Genomic DNA, 26,439 nt, shown 5'->3' with positions numbered 1-26,439 from the left:
TTTCCTGCCCCAAAAAACCTTGTGTAAGATGAAAATGAAATGTGTGATGTTTTGCCCACTATTTTCTGCACAGGTAAAGCACTTCAAGCCAGTACTCTCTGTATTTCAGAAAATCTCATGTGACATGATACATATTTTTCAGTCTTTTCATCTGGCAACTACACTTTTCAGGCATCTGCAATTTATAAAGCACAGAGAACTCTATTGCTAGACTGGTCATACTGCTACATTTGAGTTGACCAAACGCTGTACTTATGCACTGACTATTGACTACACTTAATGCTAATTTATGTAGACCACACATCATTTTTGTATGCAAGTCGACATTATAACTTGGCATATCCTACTGGAATGCTGAATATGTGAATCACGTTGATTCAATGCATCTTCCCCTTGTTTTTGTTTGTCTTCAGGGATGTTTGACAACAAGAAGTCTCATTTGACAAATACCATGTCAGACTTTTGGATTGCTGACTTGGTTTCTTAAAAAACCATTAAGAGATTGAGGAGAGCAAGAGGAGGTAGAGACACTGAGAGTAACAGATGAGTTATGTGTCCACAAATCACCCTGCAGCTTCCATCTGCACAGCAGACTAATTTATACAATCAAGTGACAAACCATGCCAAGCCCAGGTTCCTCAAATGGCAATCTGCAAGAAGACTGCTGACAGAGTAAGAATGATGACCATGATTTAAAATGTGTCTACTGGGCTCCCATTCAATAGGGGAATGGTAAACAATATGCTATTAATTCCCATAAGACTAATACTGTTAACTGTAATTAGTTGTTCTATTTAATTTAAATGTGTACCTATGTATGTCCTGTACATTTAACAAAGTGGTACTGTAACCTATTTACAATGCAGTATGTTACTGCTAACTGAATTTTACTGAACTGAACTGTCTTTTCTCTCAGATCTCTCACAGTGTTCAGTTCAGGAGGTTTACTAAGGTCTGCACGTGGCTCTTCTGCTCTGGGGCTCGTTTCAACAGAAAAAATGTTATTTTCTTTAGATTATATCACCTCAGGAGTAAAGCTTTGCTCTATACAGCAAGACCAATTCAGAATCAAGTAGCTGCCAACATATTGGTTTACTCTAGTCCTGTGGAAACATGTACAGAGTGTGTACTCAAGCCAATATCCAGAGACAGACTGCAGAGGGGAAGATGATTGTGAACATAGTAATTTTCACTTACAATGTAAGCCATATTGGTTGGGCTTCGCCAATTCCAATTCAGAATAGTACTTGGTCACAGATAAAAAAGAAATAAAAACACTCCTCTCCACAGCAGAAACATTTTTGTGTGGATGTCGGAAGACTGCTTGTCACAGACTAGTGTTAAAGGGTCCCCAGCAGCAATCTGTGTATCCTAGTTCTAGTGAATGGGCTGTGTGATCACCAGTCAGGAGAGTACATGAAAGGCCACATATCATCAAGAGCCTGATTACCTAGCGTCCCCTTTGTCTGCTCATTAGGCCTAATGAAATCACATCCAGTCAACTCATTTTCACCCGGCATACTAGAGTCATCAGTGGGGATGTCAGAGCAATCTGAGATGGTAAATAAATAAATTGACAACAAACGGTAACAGGATGGGTGTGCAATTAGGAAATAATTGGAATATGAATAATCTGCACCTAACCACGATTGATCTTGAGATGAGTCTTATGCATGTTCAGAGGTACAGTATTTCTAAATAGCTAAATGGTGCACACTTTTTTGTGAGACAACCCCAACTCTGTCTCCTGTCAAGTGTGATGAGAGAGAGTGGTGTACTCAGCATTATTGACTTGGTTTTGGTTTGACTGATTAATGAGAGGGAACAGCCTTCCATTTCTAAACTTGCAGTGCTCTGAAAAGCAAGCCTCTGCAGAGGTTGTCCGGCAGCCAAACACCTGCAGCTTTGATAGCCACTTATCTCTGATGGAGCCACTGGCAGACAGTCCAGGACTATGCTTAGGTGTAGATCACATGTAACATCAGAAAGTTTTGCCCAGCTATATACAATCCAACAAATTAAATAACACATGCAGAACATTAAACGCTGCACATGGATTCCTACATAGGAATTGCTTTTGGTTTAGTGGTACAAGTTGGAACACAAGTGAAACTTAGAGAGACCTTTCAAGGAGTCTAGGTGGATGTTAACATTGATCTTGTTTTGGTAACACAACCTTTAACGGCCTCTTTACAACATCCACTTTGACATCCACCTTAACACCCCTCCCCATGCCAAGCTCTCTGCAGTTTTGTAATAACCTATGCGGCTCTCACTCAATACCATGTAATTCCATAGCAATTCCTATGCCATAATACCACCACTGGTGCGAAATACATGTACATCTACAGATACTTTGGGCCTCACATGTGAAATTGCAGCCCCAAAGGTATTTACCATTTGGCATTACACAACCTGCATCCCAAATGTGTCTAAACCAGAGGCAAATGACATTTTCATGTCATTTTTTTTCTTCTATGGAAATTCTAATCATTTTTGTATGGCTGTTCTCTTTCTTTCCCTTTGATCACTCAATACAAGGCCTAAATTGGGAAGTTTTGAGCTATCATATGTTGGTCTTTGATTTATTTTTCCCAATCTCATCAATGAAATCAGCTTTCCGATTTGTGAGAATTCCGGAGAATTTCTTGTTTTTCTTTTCCTGAGCAGTGTCTGTTTATTTCTCTGAAACACATCATGTGATTTGATGCCTTTGAGGGATAAGTGCACTGGTGTCTTGAAGCATTGTTAGAGAGAAAAGTATAATGGTCTGTAGAAGCACTGCAGGCCTCCAAAAGTGAACCCCTAATCGAGGGAAGTCAGCCATGAAGCCCGGGTGATCTGGATGCTAATGGAACAAGCCATGATTTAGTGGGTAAGTGAGTCAGGACAATCAGGGCTCATGGGATCAGCAGCTGCATGGGGTACATGTTTACCATTGCCAGAAGTGTATCACAGAATACACCTTTGATTCTTTCAAAATCCATCTCGGAATCTGAGTAGTTTGAAAGTACTGCTTTAACTGAGCCCGACCCTGGGAATAACTTCTATTCCGGCTAATCTTTGCCCCACTAGGAACGCCTGTTCCGTAGCCTCCCCATTGTGCAACTTGAGGTCTAAGCCCTCCAAACTGCTGAGCCAGCAGAACTCATTATCATACAAACTCATTTTTCACTGCTGGGAGACATCTGTGGGCCTTGCAATGGCTACTCTGCCACCGGTCTTTCCCCAGGATGTGCGGTGATAGGCAGCAGCTTGGCGCTTGCAGGAGAGGGAGGCGCAGTGGCACAGAGACCACCAAGCATGTCGGTAGTCATTACATTCAGCCTCAGTCGGGGTCAGGGGTCAGGAGAAGCGTGTGCAGGAAGCTCCCAGCACAGAGCTGTCTGTATTCCCAACCGTGTACTACGCCCACTCCTTATGCCGCTGGAGGCATGTGCTTACTTCTCCCTATCATATAGTTTCTCACTGACTCTCACTTTCTTTTCTCACAGATCTTGTGCCTTAAATCAACTACTAGACACTTTAACTGAAAGCATCATTCAAGAAAAAATGTAGAATGACTTTAAACTATTTCGTTCTCTTAGATCTGTGAGGGCTTTCAACACAGGCACACATTTGTTTTTCTATTCAGAGAGGCACTGTTCATCAGCTCACAATTTCAAAAGCTGTTACTGATTACGGTTAAATATTTCTAAAATAAGGTCAGGAGAATGATATGATGGAATGTTGTAAGATTCATTACTGTCACAATTCATGAACAGAGTAAAGACATTATGACATTTTGATTTTGCTATCTGGTGATAAAGGTTAGTGATTGTCTTTCACTATTGGTATAGATGAGTGGTCAGATTGTCAAAATGGAATGTATTGTTCATTGTTATTCACACATTTGAGTTCAGCACACATAATGTCATTACTTAGATGTAACTGGGATTGTCTTCCACCATGCAGTGCTGCCTGAGAAGCAATAACATAGATGGCACGGTGCCAAAACCTGAGCAACAACTAAGCAAATACAGGCCACTGTGTCAAAATAATTGCAGACATTAAGTTATTTTGCTTTGTTTGTGTTGCTTTGCTTGCTACTTGAACAAAGCATTTATTTCAAGGACTGACACCCTATATTCATATACACATAGTAGGTCAAGTGCCATTCAATCTCTGTGAATGTTTGCTCCACATGGAACTAGAAATAGGATTCTTTAAGAGCAAACAATCAATGATGCTTTCATACCAACGATTCAAGCGTAGAGGGAAGTACAGTATTTAAAGTGACCTACATAACATGGAATATTTGCAGACTGCTTCCATCTGGTTCAAGTCCATCTATGGTTCTTAAAGATGCTGTATATCTCAGAGAGGCTCCTTGAAAGGCACTTTTAGAGGTTCAGTGCAGGGGGCTGTATTCAATGAGTTCATTTATCTTTTACTGTCCATGGCAGACAAAGGAGAAACCTGACTCACCGTCTTCGCGACACTTCTGAATGAATGCATCAACACCACTCTCTCCATAGTTGCCCTCTGATGCCACAGTGGAGACGTAGTTCCAGCGCATGGCTTTGACAATGTCCACCATGGCCTGGGCCTGGTAGGTGTCTGGGGGCACCACTCTGGAGAAGAAGTCGTAGCGTGTGTTATCACTCAGCTCGGGAGCGGTGGAGGCATAGCTCACCTGAGGGATCTGAGAGAAAGAGAGAGGGATGGAGGGATTTCAGGTCTTCATATTAACATATTAAATCACATCCTCAACATTGCACTGCCATTTGTTCATAAAATAGCCTTGCTCAAGGAAAAATTCAAACACAGTCAGTCAGTGTCACAGCATCCTGCAGAAGTGAGAGTGTTGTTTTAGAGGGTGCAATGATCTTCATGAGATTACTGCTGTTGATGTTTGAAGTGTTATACCATTCATGCCCTGGAGCTAATCAAGGAGCAAAAAAGCTGTTAACGATTCAAAACTTAATTCTCACAGACATGATGTGATTCATTTGGGGGTGAAACGTATCTAGTCTTTTACAGACAAGTGGCTTTGTTCTGGCAATTGTTCTAACACATTTAAAGTACCTCGTTAAAGCACATTATTATTTTCCTGTTGGCATTCACAAAAGCATCATAGCCATTTAAGTAAACAACAAAGTAAGTAATATAGGTTATACAACTCTTCCTCTCTTTTGTATGTATATTTATTCAGAACAAATGCAATAATCAAATAGGAGATGCAGTTAGGCAAGATCGACATTACCAGGTATAGCCATATAAAACCACAGTGAATAATCCCATATCCCAATAATCCCGATGATCCCAACATCACATAGACCAACTGCTTATCCAGACATTTTACTTCAGAGATAGCAAGTGAAACTGTGCAAGATTGGGTATCTGCATATTTGTGCTTTTGCTTGTACAAATGCAGAAAAAGCTTTCAACTCCAACTGAGAAAACTGCCATTCCAGAAGTATTTTAAGACACCCTTCAGCCAAATAGTGATAAGTATACACTATCTCTATTCTTGCTAGTTCAAGTTGTTTCAGATTTATGATTGCCACTGGACTCTGATCTTGCAGTATAGTACTGAATTATTTTCGTTGTCAAGTTTGGAAGTTAACTGAGTAGATTTTATGACATTCAATAACGTGTTTCATGCTACAACATAAAATATAAAGACACACTTTTTATGCTGATGCATTTTTTATTGTTGCCAATTCCCTGTGGCTTATGAATTATTTCAGTGGACATTGAAAGGGCAAACCCTAGATGTCCTGATTCCAACAATACTACTGTACCTTACCATATACTATAAAATACCTCAAGCCAATCTACTATAAGTCCTAGAAGATGATTATCCAATGGCATCCAAGAAAACTGGACCTCCATGCTAAATACAGGATTCCCAAGATGCATTTTAATTTCTAAAATTACGTCCATGAAACACATCACACATCACAGAATAAAACACAGTGTATGATTATTCAGGATAAGGGTCCCTTCATATCATATTCGCTCAGCTTTACTCTCATTGTCATTTTAAGATGTGACTAAATTAAACTAATCAAATGTCTCTCCAAATGTTGTCTGTCTCTATGCTACAGCCTGAAGAGCTTTTGGCATATGCGGTCACCTTGAAGTATCACTGGGGAGAAACTGAAGTATCTGGGGATGCAGATGCTGCAAAAATTGGATTCATTTTCAGGAGCATTTTATCACTTCTTCTCTTGTTTTTTTTTTACACGGATTACTGTTCTAAGTTTACTAAAAAGTACACCACAGTCAATAGGTATTTCATTTTACCAGCTCATATTCATCAAATGGCAATTGATATGACTCTTGAATGTCATGACTGGATATAATGTGTGCCCATTTCCACACTGGTCCATGAAAATAATGAATTGAACTGACTAAATAGACGTACTTTCATTTTATGACATCTGCAGCAATGCATGATATGTTCTTTGAACTATCATTCTAGAACCTTTTGCACATCAGAGGGCTGGATCTCCCTGGCACAGCATTGGAGCATGGTTCATCTGTCCAAACCATGAGCTTACCAGCAGGTCCTCCACTGCCAGCTGACTGCAAGAGAACTAACCTTCTCCCCTCTCCCTCAGCCTCACACTGTGACTGGCTTTGATGTCTTCAGCTGCGGCTTCCCATTGATCCTGAGTATAGTGTGCACACCCCTGCAGCCAGAACTAGAGTACAGACAAGCTGTACCTGCAGTCCACAGCCCCTACAGCCAGCCCCATAAACACAGTATCACACATTCTCTCTCCTGCTCCTCCTCCTCAACTGCAACCATGTATCGGTTCAATCATGCAAAGGAGCAAGGGTGTCTCTCATTTCAAGTGGCACTGCCAATGTGAGGTACAATTTGGTTGAGCACCCCATGTTCTTTTTAGTGAAGTTCTCAAAAAAATGGTCCAATCTTACGCATGAGTTTAAAGAGTAAATCGATTTTTATCAAAATGTGAGACAAATATAACCATGTATGCTCCGAGCATCAACTGTCTTCTACTTTGTACATTGGTGGCACTTCTTTGAGCATTGTGTGTCATGTGGAATGAGTCAGGATAGGATAACAATGTATCAATCATATTCATCTTTGTCAGCTCAACTCTGGCCAGAAGTAGAGACAAGTCATGCAGTGTTAATAGGCCACAGTGTGCCTGGTAATTAGGATGCTCATAGGGACAAAAAGGCCAGCCAGTGTCTGCGGTGCGTGTCCAGTGTTCTCCCTAAGGACTGGCACGGGTCAGCAGGCTTGTTGGTTAAACAGCTGGCTCTGACAGCAGGCCAGAGAAGGAGGCTGGAACTATCATGCAGAACACACCCTCAAGGTACATCACACCCTTACACTTTCTCAACTTCAACTTACTGTACCCACTACTGTAGTTGGAGTGCTCTTTCTACTTTGAAGGACGGGGAAACATGGTTCACATTTTTCTATGCTTTGAAGTCACATGAAGGGCTCTGTCTATGTGCTCAGTCTTTTGGCGATGATTAAGGTTCTGTGGAAGGCACAAGACGTGACTCATATGTCTACCTTCAGAGAATAAACAGCTGCAATCAAATCAAATGCACTTTTATGTCAGGCTATTACCTTCTGACTCCATAATCAAATGACCTAGATTGTCTTTACAGATTAAAAGGCAATTGCTTTCAATAATATTTTTTCTGTTATTTTTCCCAAAAGAGAAAGTAAATCAACGTAATGCAAACAACACCACCACAGGGCTTGTCACACCACATCTCCCTGTGGTGTCACCCACCAGGTTCAGCCAGGCTCTCATCCCAGGGGTCCAAACACAAATAACACATCACACAGAATCCCTTCTCAAAACATCCTGACAGTACTCGTATGCTCTGTTTTTAATATACTGAACCCCTAGAATACAAAACACTGATGGCTGATCCAGACGGAAAATGGCTTATTTAATTTAGTAATCAGTTACAAAAAGTTACTTTTGTAACTGTAGTACTTAACATCTAAAATGTGGAAATGGGATTCATTCCCTGCAGCGATACTGTAACTATCCATGTCAGTCTAATATGGCCTGAGGTTCAGTGAATAAGCCTCAAATGTATTTTTTTCCAGCATCCAGTTAAGAACAACGTCAAGCAAAGCATATCATGGTTTTGTTTCTCAGAATTCTACCACTCTGGAGAGCTGTGATAGTCCGGAACAGGCGTGTGTTCTGTACGGGAACACTGTAAACTTCTTCACTTTGACTCAAGAAATTGCATTCCCAAGCAACTCCCCTTCTGACCTGCCACAGAACTGTTGAAGAGTTGATGCAAAATAAAAATCCTTGTGTTTTGATAAAATACTGTTATATAGCATGCACAGCCTTCCTGGAACAGCACAGATGTTTAGGTGTTCTCCTGTATCCAGAGCTCCAACTGACACGGCACAACTCCATTCCTTTCAAATCTGTCGACATAATAGCTTTCGTCCTTAGAATTCCTTAGAATTTAAAAAGAAGGAAAAGTCCAAAGGTTAATTTGGTACAACATCAATACAGGGTAATGATGCTCATTAGAAGTGTGCCAAAATATTAAATCATACATCTGCAAAGCGTGTCTGTCAGCAAAGAAAACTCTTCCAGGGTCAGGCCATGGCTGTGACTCGAGGTGGGTAGTATTGCACATAGGGATTCTGTCAGACACCCCCACTTTCTGTTAGACTGTGATTTCACCTGATCCCTGAGGCTGGAAGGCTCCCTGTGGAGGGGCGGCATTCACCAAGGTAATGGCATAGGTTCTTTTTTCACGCTGAAGTTGTACACCTGTCTGTCAGCTCAAGTTATTAGCAAACCCTGTCACGGCCAGTCTGCTCTCAGAGGAGCCATGCAGAGCTACACACCACAGTCAACAAAGGTCCCTATGCTGCAGGGATGCAGCCCTCAGACACCACAGAACAGCTACCATTCAATTAAGCAGCCACCAAGGAAAGCTTCAGGGTGAGATTCAAGGTCTCCCCAGCATGTTGTTGACACACGGTGTGGGATGTGTGAAAGGACTAAAGTTTCAACAACTTTGAAGAGTAGCCTTGGGAAGACATGAAGAAGCATTCTTGGACTTGATGTTGTGACTCTGCAGTTTTCTAAAGCCATTGCAATAGGACTGTTGACACATCTTTTATTAGGGTTTATACACATCCACATTCTAATTGTATGCTAATATAAATTCTGACAAGATGTGAGCTAACAAAAACACCCAAAAGGTATATTTCTCACTATCCTTTTTTCTAATCCTCTAAGCAGCAATAGCCTTGCCTTTAAATGTCTTGTTTGAGTCAGCAAAGCACACAACAGGAACAGACATACAACAGGAACACATATTCAGTAGGTGATCAAAGACCCTGAGACATCTGTGCATGCGTTTCTACTACTACTCCACCTTGATCCTACATGCCACTAGTGACCTTGCTGTACCCAACTACTTTGAAGTCAGGCAACAAAAAAAAACACAATGAAAGTACTAAAATGAAATGGCAATGGAAAAGTTAAGGGATGTAAATGAGGTGTGTGAACAAAAAGGGACACCGCCCTCAACAGATAATTTTCACCTCTCGGCTGGGGTCTATAATTAATAGGTGTTCCACTTGAAAAGTGGTAGAGTGGTTTTGTCGTGCATATATTACAGGAGACATTCTGTGAACACCAATATTTCTTCTTCTTGAGCTGTGAAAAAGTCTGAGGTCATTGTTTCTCTTCTTTTTAAACATTCTATGATATTAATTGTACTCTGAAAGCCTACTTCCCTTGCATAAAAAGGCAATGGAAATGTTTGTGTGAAGGAATCTGATGCTTATGAATCTAGAGTATAATGTTATATTTATTTTAGTAACATCCCATATACACTTGTAATGGGAAATGTAGGTGGAATACAGCAATTACCCTATGCTACAACAACAGTGGTTGTATACAATTACACCGTTTATTATTTGTGCTGAGTCAATGACAGCTGGGATGATATTAGTCATCACTCTGCGCTGAACACATGTAAAGACTCCTTGAGATGCTGGTTAATCACTGTGCAGGCCCTCGTGTGGGTGCACCTGCAAGTTCATTATTCCAACTGTTAACTGAGAAGATGAGAACCCTCAAGTACTGTAATAGAAAACATTACAAGACATGACCTGCCTGAAAGCTCATCTTTCTCCTTCCTACTTCAGAATGGCAAAAAACAAAGTAGGATAGGTTTGGAAGAAAACAACTATTCCTGAGTTAACCTGTATTACCACCAACACTCACCATGCGCCAAGTGCATACCGTATTTCCTGTGACTAGAGGGGATGTACAGGAAAGTACAACAAGAAATGGTAATGTCTCAACAACTCTGTCATGACATGACATGATAAAGGAAATGACATATGATGCTGTATTATAGGGAGGTGAAGTGACTTGTTAACCAGCAATTGTTATTTTCTCTTGTATTTTAAGAAAGGAAATTTATGACTAAATCAAACCAAACTTCTGATATATATCAAAATGCATGTTTGTTCTTGAAAATATTCATTTTTCTAATTGAGGCCATGTTCCAGATCTCATTTACTACAAGTGCCTCCCAAGAGTCTCTCATCTCCCCCGATTCTGCTGTATTTCTTTTTGAGACTACATCTGTCTATGTTGTCTTTTCAGGTGAGTTATTGCAGATCTTGAAGACTTGATCAATTGTCCATGCTTTTCAAGGTAATTGTACAAGTCTCATCCTAGACTGTGACAGCTTGAAGAATACATGGGAAGATGAGTAAAACTATAGAAGATGCTCATGTAATGGACAATGGACTGCATGCAGAAAGTTATTGATTCATGGCTTACAGTCCCTCTGAATAAGATGAGAAACACCCATTCAAACTATATTGTATCGGATTACACACACCTGCTCACAAGTTGCTCACACAACACATGTTCTGACGCATTTTACATGCAGCATGTATTGTTTTGTGTCTGAGGGTAAAACAAGATAAGAATGAATTTTCCATTCTGGCTGAGTGGGCTGTTTCCATTTCATTTTTCCCCTTTGTCATAAAAACATACCTCATTTTTCATACTTTGCCTTTACAAAAATACGAATGCTGGGAAGGATTTTAGCCTGGCACTGATTGTTTCCCCCTAAAAGCAACTCCTTGCTCCTGCATACATGGGGGTGTTCTTCTATTGGTTAAGCAATGACAAACATTAATTTGTGCACTGTCAACTGTGAGAAATTATATCATTACAGATTGAATTCTTACTGCTGTTAAACATGCACATTTCTATCCCAAATACCAGTTAAAGATGGTCTGAGATAAGGTTAAAAATGTTTTATTAATAAATGTCAGACAAAATAATTCACTGTTTACCACAAAATGTGATGGAAACGTGTTAAAGTACAAATAATGCTAAGACTCCTGCTTTTGGTCCAATGGATTTTAGCATCTTGATTAACTTGCCAAAAGAACCTTTGGTTTATCAGATTTCATTGTTGAAGAGCAAAAGAGAGGAAAAAGAAAGGAGTATTTCATGAATCTGTCAGTCGAGTACTACAGAGGCAATATTCAGACTTGAAAGTCCCTCAGTTTGAAGTATATGATATAAGCCATTGAAATATGTCCCTTTCTTAGATAAGGTGATGGCAGTATTGAAATATATGATATAATCTGGACTATAATGAATTACAGTTTTTAATTCAAATTCCCTTGCCATGACACTTTCTTTGTCTATTCCCAAGGCAATGGGCATTTTCCACTGCAAATGTTTGAATACATTACTTAAAGGGAAAGACGTAAATTAATTGGATGTTTTTGAGGGAGAACAATCGTTCTTAATGCTAGCTCAGTATTAGTGCTACAGTACATGATATTCTAGTCACTCAGCCAGAACCTTCCGTTCCTCAGAGCCTTTTACCTACAGTAGATCCTGATCCTCACATCTTAATACCTACAGTATAACAACTATGAGAAATGGGAGCTGCTTCAAACAACACTTAGCAAAGCTGGATTTTGTCTCCCACATGAAGTAACAGGATTTGATTATTCAAGGTAGAAGCCTACAAACTACTACAGTCTACTGAGATGTTCAAAGTAATTTAGCATCAGTAAGGTTATCAAATGTCTATGTTGTTGCATTAAATTGTAATGCCTGTAAATTCACATGAAGTGTTCATTAAAAGCCAGGAAAACATGTAAATTACACTTTTTGTGAGAACAAGATGAGTAAAACATTTCCAAGTTAAATGGCTGCAGTCCCAATAAATATTTCATATTAAATGTATGTTAAGATTACTGCACTGTCACATTTTATACTGTCTAATTCTAATTTGTACTTAGAATGAGCAACTAGGCTGGTTGCCTCATAGCGGGTGAGAACACCTAGTCACTGCTCATTTGCTAATCTCAACAAGATCTCTGTGCTCTGCCATTTACAGTACTTTCAGGCAATTACAAAGAAATTATTAGATTGTGATTCCAACTACATGTTGGAGCCTGTAACATGTAATACCAAATATGGCATTTTTTTACACAATTAGACACTCCTGAAATATCTTGTTTAAGTGCTTAATAAATAGTTACTCACAATAGCATGATAATGAGTCTTGTGCGTAAATGTATATAAAATGATGAATGTGTTTCAGATTGTATCTTTGGAGGGAGTTGTTGAGTGTAGCTGGAGAGGTCTGGTCTGTGGAGGTGCTGTTTTATAGCAAAGGTCTTGGCTGATATAAAGCTTTGTTCTCATGGAAAATTCTTACAAACAGCTTTGGCCACCTGCTACTGGGTGAAAGGGTAAATAGATCTGAACTAGAATAGCACTGCAGCTATCTTCAGACTAATTACTGTTGTGAACTGATAATGGATAGTGTGACACAGCTTCAGACAATTCAGTCAACATGACTAATAGGACAATAAATGCCAATTTAAGACGGAAGATGTACAATATTATTATTTCTCTCACATGGACCGACCATCACAAAATTCTGTGAAATCTATTTAAAGCCCTGTTCAGCTTGATTAAGTCTTGATTTGTGTAGACAGAATAGCTGGCCATGCTCTGTAAGTCTGTACATCTGGATCTCTCACAGAATGATGAATGGAGATAGGATATTGATGGGAGATGGGGTATGATCAACATAAGTGGGCCCCAGCAGTGGGATAACAAATGCAAGTTAGACACAGGGAGCTGCACACGGGAGGGACAAAGAGCCCTGTTGAAAGGGCACTATCTGCTCCTTAACATTGAGTTGATTGATTTTTAGAGAATATAAATACATGTCATTTGACGAGCCAAATTCCACAATATGTCATTGAACTATCTGCTTCTGATTGTTTTCATCCCCACAGTACATGGTGAGGACAAACGAGGCAGATCACTAATACAGTACCTTGAGTTTCAACTCATCATAACACAAGTCACAACAATGAGCATGCCTCCCTCTCAGAGAATAACACTAAGCTTGTACAGTTTTAGACAAAAAGTCAATACATTCTCTCAACCTGGCGGTGAGAACATTTGCTATCGTTAAAGACTTAATAAACCTACTCACAAAAAATAACATGTTCACTGGTCCCTTAACCCCTGGCAGCAATTATCAACATAGCCAGTTCTCTTATTCAACTGACAAGCATCTGGCTGCAACTACAAATACTTGACTAATGTTCCTACTCCATGGAGGAGAACGTGTTTGTGATCTTGCAGCACTCAGCAGCTTCCTATGGATGTGTTGCCTTGTAGTGCTGCTGACATTGAAGCCTGCATGGGTTGGTACCCAACTAACAAGTGCAACAACAAAATTGGTATATTTGCTGATTGAGCAACATTCTTAAGTTTCATTGTTACTTGGGAGAAGCACTCCACACCTGTGTAACATAGTCCAATGCATCTGTATCCAGGACTGAAGAAATGTGAATTTCTGGATAAACATTGCATATGGAGACATTCATTCACATACAGAATGGATCAATAATAAAGTAATCGATAAGTCCTGCTATCTCACATACCCCTTGCAGTTTTACATAAAAGGTCATTGAAAAGTGGCCAGTGTAAGGGAGGAACTTTTGGTCTGGTGCCTTCTAAGATAATAATTGAATTACAAATTAATATTGCTGCCCAAATATCTAACAAATATATGTTTACTACAACAGAAACAATGTGACAATTTCCTTGTAATAATATGTTAAAATGCATTATATTTCAGTCTCTTAAACACAAATATTACATTGATAAATTTGAGTTTTCAAACTGCTTGAAAAATGTGACAGATGCAACAGATTTGAAGCCACAGTTATTTTGTATCCATTCAGTAAAAGTCTATCTCTGTTCTTCACACCCCACATATAATTCATGCAAATTCTGACGTGTGATGTATCTCTTTGCAGATAAACTACTTACACCTTCAGGGCTTCCCATTTCAGGAAAAATATCACAGCTCAGCAGGACACTGCTGAAATATTGCAGCAAATAAGAAAGTGATGCAGAAACAAGGTGGAGGGTGAGTAGATGGTGAGGTAGGAGTAGCCCCCTCTCCCCCGGAGCCATTTCATTACCCTGCCTTGACAGCAACTACAGCACAATAAGCCCAATGTGAGGGAAGATATAAGCTCACACAGGTCACAGGGTCGACACGGACCTCCTCTGATAAATGCTGAGACAGGGTGCCTGGGTGAAAAGCCACACACAACACAGCCACAGGGGGTCTGTAGGGTCACAGACTGAATTATATCACTTCACCTTTTTATCTAGACTTGTGAAAACACCACAAACCCTGTATTTTGTTTTGAAGATGAAGCATCCACCAACAGAATATATGCTTCATTTTGACTTTGTGAATACTGATTAGAGTCCTTGGGAAGTTGATTCTGAGATCGAACACAGTTTCTTTTCAGAAATAGCACCTTCAGTAATACTTGAAATGTGAAGGGTAGGATTCTGTATTTGAGAAAAAAAATAAAAAATCTCTAGAGTCAACATGGAGCTTATAAAATGAGCAGCCTGCTGGTTTTGATAGTTTTTTGTGGGGCATATCGTTGACCGAGAGGTAAATTAATGACCTCCCTGGAGAGTTGGGATTGCGTATGGGGAGACTTATAAATAGAGCACAGGGATGGAGAAGGCTGTATGATATGAGCATGTGTGTGCCTCTCATTGGTTTCACACTGAACCAACAAAGACTTCAGAAACTCTCTCTAGTCTTAAGTGTGTTTATACTGTAGATTACATAAATGTATACAGTTTAACTCAATTCAGTCTTAAACGTTTTATTGAATTCCTGTGAACTTCATCTTAAAAGATGAAGCAATACCAGAACATACTGTATTCTATTATACTGTCTTATGCAGTGTTCTACATATCTCATACATCAGCTTTTACACCACCTTGCTAAAGCCAAAGAACAAATATCAGCTGTCTTGTTTAAAGTCATGATGGCATCAAGCAGGTCTGAATCTAATCTCAATGAGCTTTGTCTCAATACCCACTTCAAGGGAATACAGACAAATCAATATAACAGAGGATGGGGGAAAGAAGAACATTAAGGAGAAAGATTTTCAAAAAGCAGAAAGAGGCCAAGAGAAGCAGAAGGAATGAAGCAAATGAAAAACTGAAAGTAGAGTCTCATTAAGTATCTCTGCACCCAGTGAGCACAGCAGCACCTAAGTGGCCCCCGAAGAAAGGTTATCTTGTCTTATTTCCATCCCCTGTCGTGGACTGCCAGCAGTTTAAGAGCTCCCCTGATGTCCCAGTGGCACCAGCCAATCTGAACCTGCCTACATTGATTCTGATCACATCAAATTAATTTAATGCATACCGCAGACACTAATCCACATTATTAAGCGGACATAAAGAACTCTTGTTATTAAGCGGACATAGAGAACTATTGTGCAATGCAAGAATGGCTTTGACTAAACATATAAAATAAGGGGCTTTGTGTGAATATAGATTACATAAGCAATTGTTAGGATGCGCTTTGTGTGGACTTAAAATGCAGCATCAGCGAGCACATTTTGAACAGTGGAGGGTGCAATAACCTGTGCCTTGCAACTCAAGGGTTTCAAGTTCATGACCCACCCCCATATACTACATTTCAGTTATAGCTTTTTATTACAGTAAACCTAACCCCAAAATGTTTTATAATGGGATGTTGTGTCCACTTAATACACAGGACCAACACATGTAGCATAAATATCTATTTCTTACTATGCTCCTCAACAAAATGAATTATATCCCCCCCAAAAATCTGCTTTTATTCATCAAGGTACACGTCAACCAACTGGCAGACATTGACAACCCTGGAAACGTTACTGGCATCCAGCATAGATAACCACATCTGATGAAGATAAGCAGAGTTCAGCTGCTCCTTCATGACAAACATCCCGGCATTGGAACGAGTCGGCCCTCTTGCAGACAAATATAATACAATACTGTAGAGAAGTTAAAAACAACAGTTGGTGATTGATGGCACACATTAGCTGACGTTTATTTAGCTACTGGTCGTTTACCAACGAACAGGTTTTTTTTTAAAGGGATTATGTTATTAATCATTCTGTGACTTTAGTTGCATCTCTGTAATTGCATCACAAGCATGCAATCCATTGGCTTCCCGTTTGAATTATCCTGTATGCTAATCCACCAATAAACAGAACAAAGACTGGGGAAGTTTGTGGGAGGTGACATACAATTCTAGTAAAGGATGACGGTCTTGATGGTCTTGACTGTCATGGATATATTTTGAATGATTCAAGAGACATTTTGCTCTCAAAAATATATATTTTTGACCAACAGAACAGTTTGATCTGTTTTATCATGTTGGTCTCTGACTGTTATGGACTCAATTTGTCAAAAGTTTTATTGAAATACTAAAATAATCCACGTTCCATAAATAATTATTTCAATATTGACAATAAAGCACTTGCTTCACATTAATGGATTCCGAGTCGACAAAGCACTTGTAGGTGATTAAACTTGACCTTTTCTTTAAAGGCATATCGATCACCTCAAAGTCACCACCCAGGCTTATCGATATGCCACCAAAGGCAATGCCCCTCCATAGAAAGGATTCTCCTGGAACGTTTTTCAGAGTCTCAGTTCTTCAACAAAGCAATGCACTTCAGGTAAGGTCCTCTATTGTTCTGAAGCATTTAAGAAAATAATGCAGATTCTCTGAGGAACAATGGTAGAAGATGAAGGTCAGTGTCAAATGTGTCATCGCGAGGCTTGGGTAAATGGTCTTCAGACACACACCCCGATGGAGATTATCCATTTTTCAAAGAACTAGCTGGTCTGGTTACAGGCTTCTTGGGAAAACACAGAGAAGCAAAGATAATATTCAAATCTTAGTTTAATTTTTTTTACATGTATGCATTTAGCACACTTTTATCCAAAGCGACTTCCAAAAGAGAGCTTTACAAAAGTGCATAGATCACTGATCATAACAACTTGATAGCCCCAAACATTGCGGGTAGCCAAAACATGAAGCACACTAAACACTAATATACATATATTTTGTTTTCATTAGAGAGAGAGATGCTTGGATCATCTATTGATGTACTGCTCAAGTTAAATGTTTCTATTAAATGTAATCAAAATCATTAAAAGAGGGATGTTTAAAAAAATATCTTAGCAATCACCAGGAACAATAATTCGGACAGCCTTAAATTTAATTATTTATGTTTGCTTAAACTAACCTTTATGTGAACCTCTAAACATTTAACTTTCAGTTAATTTCAACCAATTGCTCTTCAGCTATTTACAAACCTCTCAGATATGGTAATCGACCAGTGGTGAACAGTATCTATCCAGCAGCCGCACAGGCAAATTGCAACAAACTTAGCATGAGAAGGGCCATGCTGGAGGAGGTGGTTGCAGATGGAGTCTGTGATCTCAGGGCTCTGGGTTTGAGGAACATGTGGGAGATCCCATCCCCTCAGAGTCCACTAAGAGACAGACTTTCAGATTTTTCATTAACACAGAGGAAATCTGTTACATCAGCAGGGGTTGTCGTCTTGAATAAAAACAAGCCCTGAGGAGCTGAGCTGAGTTACATAACTTCTCTTCATCAATACTGTCAGCGTTGCGTCACCCAGCTACAATGGTCTCCATCCTGGTGGTTCTTTGACTCAATGCATGCTCAAGCTAAACCTGCTTAAACGGCTAACAGTGTTGATCAGAAGAAAAGGGAATGTTTCGAAGAAAATCCTGACATCTTCAAAACCTTCAACAAATAAGCTTTAATTAAATGAAAGGATGAAAGAATAGCATTGTGGCTTGGGGCAATGCAAGCATCTACAAATGCTGGCAGATAATAATAATCCTTTGGTAGTCATCATCCTAGAAAAACAATAATTAGCAACAGGGTGCAACAGGGTGCATTCATGTATTCATTCATGTACTCTAGCACCAAAACTGAAGCGTCAAAGTCTGCACTTACTTACATTGGGAAGGAGAAGCATACTGTATACACAGTTGGAATTGTTCATCTTCTTAGAAACCAAATTATTCTGAAATCTGTGAAATTCAAAAGATTTTACACAGTGTAATACTCAAGCATAACATGAAAACGCAGTGTACAATGTGTTGCCTTTCATGTATACTACCAGGTCTTTCTTGCTGCGGTCATGTAATAGAGCCCATTCTAAAGTCTCATATTCTACCCTTGCACACTTTCAAAAGAAAGGAAGTGTGCAGCATCACCTCCATCCATATTATCAGCCCACCGCAGAGTAAGGGATGAGGTGGTTTGGGGGAGATGGAGCTGGTCTGCAACACTGCTGAAGCTGGTTGGGTAATGGAGTAGTTCAAAGAGATGATTGGAGAGGAAGTTATTTACAGGGAGTGCAGCAAGAAGTGGCAGCACGGTGTCAGGTGCATTCCCGCTGATTGGTCAGCATCACTTGTGTGTGTGCAACCTCCATGTTATAGATATGGTGCTGATTAATCATAATGGTGATGTAAAAGTAAATTCATGGAAGGAAACCATTGGCTAAGACTCAGAAATAGGCATTTCTAGAAATAGCAATTGATGTGGTTGTCCCCCTTTTTCCTATTCATTTCTGATTTGCTTTATGCATTTATTTTACCAAAAAAAAGGTTTATTGATTAAACTAATACTCCTTAAATGTCTGACAGACAGTTAAAATCAATGAAGATAACTTTTGTTTACCATTAAATGTAAAATTTTCCCCAAACAGACACAAATAACAATTTAAGAAAGAAAAACTTGAATGGAAAGTCTGATGATGAGACAAAAAGACAGGTGAAATTGGTCGCACACATCCTCATCTTTCATCTACACTCTCACTCCGTCTTTAGAGACAGGTTCACTCTAAGGAAATCAACAGATTTATTAGGTGGGGTAAACACCAGCAATATACTTGCCCCCTTCATCTACCTCTCCAATATCTCCCCACTGTGACCTTGGTCATCATGATTCCTAAGGTCTGTTTATGGGGACTGGGATGAGAGAGGCAAGAGAGAGAGAGACAAAGGGAGAAAGAGAAAGAGAGTGAGGGTGGGTGGGGGCAATCCATGGTGACTGAATCCCTCAACAGCAACAAAGAGCGATGACTTGCTTGATTACATTTATGTTTGATTGAATTTAGTACTCCCTGCAGCTAGTATGGAGAGAATGAGAGTATTTCCCCTCCCAAAATATAACAATTCCCCCCCAGGCCATCCATCTGGGGCCTATATGCAGTTTACCACTTTGCCAATTTCACAGCCTCTCTCAGGCTTTCTTTACCTTACTCCCACACACACACACACACACACACACACACGCACACACACACGGACACACACACACACACACAGACACACATACAGACACACACACACACACACAGACACACACACACACACACACACACACACACACACACAAACAGCACTGATTTCATTATATAAAACGTTACTTGGAGATGTACAGCAACCTACTGATATTAACTCATCACATGTGCTTACACTTTGCAGAAGATAATTGACTTATTTGTTATTCTCTGATATTCCTGTCTGAGATGTGAAGTGCTATAATTGGAAAGTCAGGTCGAAGAAACACATTATTTTGGTAATAGATTACATCCAGAGGTGCGTTCTGACAACACATGATATTGGAAATATGACAAACTACACCTGACAAATGGCAGAAAATACCAAGTGCCACTCAAATGGCTGTTATCTGTCAATAAGAGGAGGGAAAACATGGTAAGAAGTATAAAGGGGAGAAGCAAAATTTGCAAAACTTTCTCCTGTCATACTGTTTACTGTATTGTTCAGTATAAACCTTTAATATTCTAGGAGGAAGGGAGCAAATAAAAAACATATATTTCCTTTGATTGCATCAGTCTGTATGGCATGTGCACTCTCAATCTGTCAATCTACACCCAGTCATCTGAGAGGAAGGGGTTTTGCCATCTCTATTTTCCTTCCTATCTGTCTTCCGACAGCTGCACAGGATTTTATGAGGCCTAGAAAAGGCAGTTATGTCACACCCCAAATCAAGAAGAAAAAATAAATGATGTCTGCTTGAGGTAGGGGTTCACAGTGTCTGGCGGTGGGGGGTGCTATCTGTCGAATGACATGTTCCCCAGAAGAACGACCACACCCCCCCCTCCAATATTTTCCCCTTGTGTGTCTCCAAAGCTATAAAGCTGGATGTTCTTGGTTGCCTTGACATGAAGGGCACAACATAAAAAAGCACATTAGCCTTGGGTTATAGGTTTCTGATCTGTCTGCCACCACGGGGAGTGTGAAGGTAATGTAAACGTTCACAGGCAATCCACATGAGGAAAAAAGGGATCTGTACCTATTCAGTGCACATTAACTGTGGAATTTCTGATAGTAAACGTTCCAGAAATGTGGCCATTCACCAGAAGTTTTTGAACCTGGATTTTCAACAATAAATTTGCCTTTCACTTTTGTCTCTTTTGTCAACAAACTCAAAGTAGGTTTCTTATCTAAATATGGTGCATGCTCATCTATGTGACTGTTTTTCCACCTCAAATGCATGACAGGTAGAAGTTATCTACCACAAATGCATCCACTCAGCAGTGTAGAAAGCTACTGGATTTTCTGGAGCTGATGAGCTGAGCTCTGTCAGCGCACGTCAGCGACACTTTAGATCCTTTGATCATGTCTCTGCGGAGCCTCCTTGGCTCCCAGCTGGAGAAGTTCCCAGTTACCAGTCTGTTGAGCAGTAGCAGGCTCACTATGTCCCCTCTGACTCGATAGCCTCATGGCTAGCCTCAACTGTACAGAGACTCACATGCATGTTGAAGAGATTATGTCAAGTCACAGCAGCTTGGATCCTGTATCAAGTATACTGTAATACGACTTTCACAATGAAGAATCTGATGGACTCAACACACTGCCTATCCTATAACATAATGGATTAAGCGGATCATTTGTGCATAGAACAAAGACCTAGTCAGCGCGTACTACAGTCCTGTACAACTTCTTACATAAGGGTGAATGTTAATTTATAAACATCTGCTTTACCGTCTTAATTTGTCACATTAATCATTTTCAGTGACTGTGCCCTGTGTGATTTTTCAGCTGGAGTGACGTGTGGAATAGGCACAGCCTAGACAGGCTGGGCCTGGCATCTGGGTAAACAAATGACTCAAAATGAAAAGATCCATCAACTCCAGTGGGGCTTGCAAATATCATGCCGTCAGTCTCAACTGAAATCCATTAGTGCACAGTGATCACATTTTAGGTGTTCATGTAACATGAGCAGGCCCAGACTTGTATACATTCTGTTACAAATACTATATATACAGTATAGTGGTGTTTGTTGAGGGTCATGTGTAATCTACTTTATCTCTGTTTTAGAAACTCAATGACCGCTGGAACATAGACGAATGGTATACTGTTAAGAGATGCAAACAAAGAGGACATGAAGCTGGCTTTAACAAATCTCTCTGTGCTTGTCTAGCCACTGAGGGTCAGTAATCAGAAAAAAAGGTATTATCCCTAGTCCTTTGTGTCCATATTGATGAATGAATCATAAAGGCTGATAAATTCATGTGAAAATGATGTATTGATTTGTTGCAGATATACATGATCCAGCTGCTCATTTATTTTCCACACACAAAGAAATGTAACTGAAGTTTGATCAAAGACTTTGTCAATGAGGAACTAATGCAGTGGTTGACAGATTGAGCTGCCAATGTGTCAGTCACGTTTATAAAAGGAAGGGACCTGAATTAGAATGAACACAATTTTTCACAGTGACTGGTTGAATAAATGTGCTTTCACAAGGAACTGAGCGAAGAAAAGTGATGTGAGCTTCCTCCACAGTGTTTTACATGGTGTACTGTTTCCATGTTTTAGTGTTCAACACCAGAGACGAAGAGGCTGGCTGCAGGGCTGTCCATTGGCGTCTCTTTGGAACAGTGGTGTTGCCTTGTACTCTTTCTATATGCAAAAATGGGAATGCAAAAGGGAAAATCTGTCTGGATACTTTACTTATGAATTTCTTTAACTTAGTGCCATGTATACTTACCCCATTTAAAGCTTACCAGTCAATTAATAGGTTCCTTTGTCAAAAGCAACCTTGGATTTCATCAGAGACATCACCAATGCTAAAGAGCAATAAACATCTTCCTATTATTATCCAGAATTTCAGCCCATGTCTAGAATATTTCCAGGGCTTTACAATCATGCCATATTCAGTTCACAATCTTGAGGACTCCTACTTCTTTCAGTGTTTAATTGAATTATGCTCTGAATATATTCTGTTTGTCTCGTCTGTGCTTCTTATGCAGTGCAACAGCTGTAGAAAGTATATTTGTTAAAGTAGGGCACCTCTCATTAGTCACTACCCAAACAGCTACTTGTGGATTCTGCTTTTCATTCACATTTGCATTGCTATCCTCAAACACAAAGCTTCTATCCAGTTCCTTTCCTCCTTATAAATGCATGGCCTCTCACACATTTTGATGCATCAGTTTCACCTGCCTCCTTTCAGGGTTATTAGAAAAGGAGGAATAGGGCAGTAAGCAGTGGAGCCAACACAAAAATAAAACACCCCAATGCTCAATGTATTCCCAACGTTATCAGAGTCTGTAATGTTGGTCGCCGCAAAATTCTATCGTTATATACTTAGGATTAGGAAGGCGCACCCTCATAGAAATGTCATTTGATATAGCAAGCAGGGACGACGAGTTATAATTACAGTACACACATTTTATTGGAATATATGTATACTCATTTAATCAGTAAACTTCTGCTATGGCAAGCAGAAAGGCCCTTGGGAATGGTTCTGATGGTTTATTGAATCAAATCAAAACTTGATTTGATTCAATAAACGCAGAGAAGGAGAACACAAGTAGGGAGGGGTAAATATGTTTCAAATATGAGCAAGGGAGAGGGAGATTGTATTTGGAAGAGGGGGGGAGATGCTGTAGTTTAATGGTCAGGATAGCAGGAGGGCCAGGGTCTTGCCCTAAGGGGAATCCAAGATCCTGCAGCTGTCTCTGCACCCTGCTGAGAACACCAGAGAGCCCTGGCCCAGCAAGTCAGCCATCTCCGCAGCAGAACCCTTTCAGTGGCTCCATGTGGGAGCGATAACTCACAGTCCACCCAAGGCTGCCAAGGCTGGACCACTGATCTACAGGAAACAGCGCAGTGTCAAACTGAGCTTCAGGGCATATCTACAGCCACAGCCACATGGACACAGCGTAACTAATCTAATGACACCTCCAAGTCAAACTAGTGTGAGCAAGAGGACCAGTGAACATTCTGGATAGCAGGACAGCAAGATACTGCTCTTGCTGGATGATGGTTTAGTCCTCAGCTCTTAAAGCGCTTGAAATTCTGTCAGCATGCTGAACCAAAGCATTGCCTGAGTAGCAGTTACAGTTATCTGAACCTCAGTAATACCCTTGTGACTAGCTCAAAACGTTTACTCGAAAAATATTTTTCCATTTATCTTAAATGCTATTGCAGCAGAATATTAGATAGGATCCGTCACCTCCCAAGGGGGGGGCAGAAGTGTATACCTTTTTTAAATATCAATGTGCCTCTCTTAATGACAGAACCTTGAGTTGTAAAGGATCGGATATGGAAAATGGACAACTGATGTAAAACCCTAACAAGATAGCCTATCTAGCAGAATGGAAAATGTGTGAAGTTGTTTTAAGTACTTCTTAGTAGTCCCACTAAAGTCAGTGGGCCTCATGCACTAACGCTTTTGCGCCAAATTCAGGCGTATTTGTTTCGCAATTTGCGCGTAAAAGCATGGCGAGGTATGTACAAACATGCCGCACTGAGGGTAAAGCGCAGACTGCCTGTCGCGGGAATTGAAAATGGCAAATTGCGCTTTTCCGAGTCATGCATATGCATTCACGGGAGGGTCAAGGGGAAGGTGGGAGTAAAGAGATGGGAGGAGATGCGTAAAGTACGCCTAATTATGTATTCCGCGGTATGTACAGAAACCGCCTGTGAAAGCGTGCTCCCGTTTTGCAATGAAATGTATCCGCCTTTTAAAAGCAGCCGTAAACCAGGATGCGCATATGCCTCCTGGTGAAATGGCAGCCGTAACACGAGCAAGATGAAGAGATGATGAAGACAACGATCACACTTTTTGAGTTGAGAACAGGAAATCATTATGTGTTACAGATTAAGCAACCATGCAATATTACAGTTACTGGAAGAAATCAAAGATTACATTGAAACTCATTCACATTCCATTCCAGAATTTGTTAAACTCCTTGCTACATTACAAATATTGGCATCGGGATCATATCAAACAGTCATTGCTGTTTTGACTTGGGTGGCTGATCCATGATAGAAAGAGAAAAGGAGGAACATTGCGCGTTTAAATGCTCGCAATGTACGGTGTAGTGGGCGGAGAAAGGCGCTGTTTACCCGATGACCTGCAGGTTTCGTAAATACGACGTAAACAGAAGTATCACAGCGTGCGCAATCTGCGGGTTGGCCATGGCGCTAATAACGCTACGTTTGCGAATGTACGTACATCTCTTAGGAGATGTCAGTAGTCCTCATCATGCAATGGGTATTGTAGAGATGGGTGAAGTAATCCTGTTTACCTGTATTTCAGTTGAAATAGTATGAAGTGGATGGAGATTGCAATCCCATAACATCCAACATGACACGCTGGATCTCAGAAATACCCTTGGCAAGAAACTGTTGGTTTCTAATATTTTGTTGCAGGGGGTCAATATGTTTGGACATGATAATGGTGAATTTTTATAGATTACATTTTTATTTTTGTTCTCTACAGACAAACACGACATAGTGTCATATTTGACTTGATGTGTATTGCACATGATGGCCATAAATCGCAATATGATAATGAGTGATGTCTTGCGTGGTGTTGGTAAACTCTACTGTGTTATCTGATTAATTGATTTTGTGGGGGAGATTTACCATCCATGCTGGTAAATGTTCTTTCTCTTGTCCAATGCAGGCAAGAGAAAGAGACAAACCTTAGCTCTGCTGACATTTCTGCTGAAGAAGTGAGAATATTAATCCTTTCCCAGGAATGCATGACTGCGCATTTATTCAGAATCATAACTCAGTGCTGTTTACATTTGTTAAACATTGCCACACTCTCATCAGAGATGCTAAAGAAAACATTAGCTTATGGAAATGTGCTGATTATCAGTGTAGGAGGAAGTAATTACTGTGTTCCGATAATGGAACCTTGTGCAACCTTTGCACATAGATTTTCATAACTTATCTGCTGACAGTGATTCTATTTAAGATTCTGACATTGTGAGTATAATAGATGACATAGACATAGGGCTTTTCACTTAGCTGGAAGGCCCCTAGAAGTTGTCTTTAACAGCTTTTACAGGAATGTTTTGAGCAACAGCACTGAATATCAGTCATTTACCAACACAGAGTTATATAACTCAGACTGATGAAACCCATTTGAATTTCATTGTGGTCATTATCAGTATATCCACACCTGTGGCATTTACTCCGCCTTTAAAAACACATCTTTATTTGCCCCAGGTGTATGAACAATGTTGAGATGTATGCTCGAGGGGAAATTTGTATTCCAACACGCCGGTCTCTTTGAGCTATCCACATAACAGGTTCAGTGTCTCAGAGCTTGTGGAAGTTGGCTACTATCCCAGATATGTCCTGCACTGAACTTAATCCACCTGGTGGGAGAGGCTCTCTGGTGTAGGAGCTCTGAGCAGGTACTTGGCTCCCATTGAGGTCTTTGGATCAGCACCCTGTTCCCACTGGTCATGTTGGATGCCCTGATATGCACCAGCCTCCATACATCTTCTCTCCTCTTGTCCATCTGCTTAGAGACTGCAGTCTTGACAGGTATTAGGATTAGCAGAAAGCAAGTCATCCATCCAATTGTACTTTCCATCTGTCTTCCATTCTTCACTGTAAGTATGCAACTAGATCACAAATGTGTGCCTGTCTCCTGAATGTCTTTTCAAACCATCAATCCGAGTCCGAGTTCCGGTCTATTCAC

At 40.2% G+C, this 26,439-nt stretch overlaps 1 protein-coding gene across 1 annotated transcript in view; it reads right to left on the bottom strand.

The window, feature by feature from the left end:
* LOC146252116 (metabotropic glutamate receptor 4-like) overlaps window positions 1-26,439 on the bottom strand; it is a 78,661-nt gene that overhangs the window by 35,734 nt on the left and 16,488 nt on the right. Inside the window, exon 2 of the mRNA XM_084680205.1 lies at window positions 4,468-4,684. Coding sequence (XP_084536331.1) covers window positions 4,468-4,684 — 217 coding nt within the window. The remainder of the gene's footprint in view (window positions 1-4,467; window positions 4,685-26,439) is intronic.

The sequence above is a fragment of the Hypomesus nipponensis genome, chromosome 18 (assembly GCF_054491055.1).
Source record: "Hypomesus nipponensis isolate SF chromosome 18, ASM5449105v1, whole genome shotgun sequence".
Taxonomy (NCBI): domain Eukaryota; kingdom Metazoa; phylum Chordata; class Actinopteri; order Osmeriformes; family Osmeridae; genus Hypomesus; species Hypomesus nipponensis.
The sequence above is the reverse complement of the archived record's forward strand: the minus strand, read 5'-3'. Positions and strand labels throughout refer to the sequence as shown.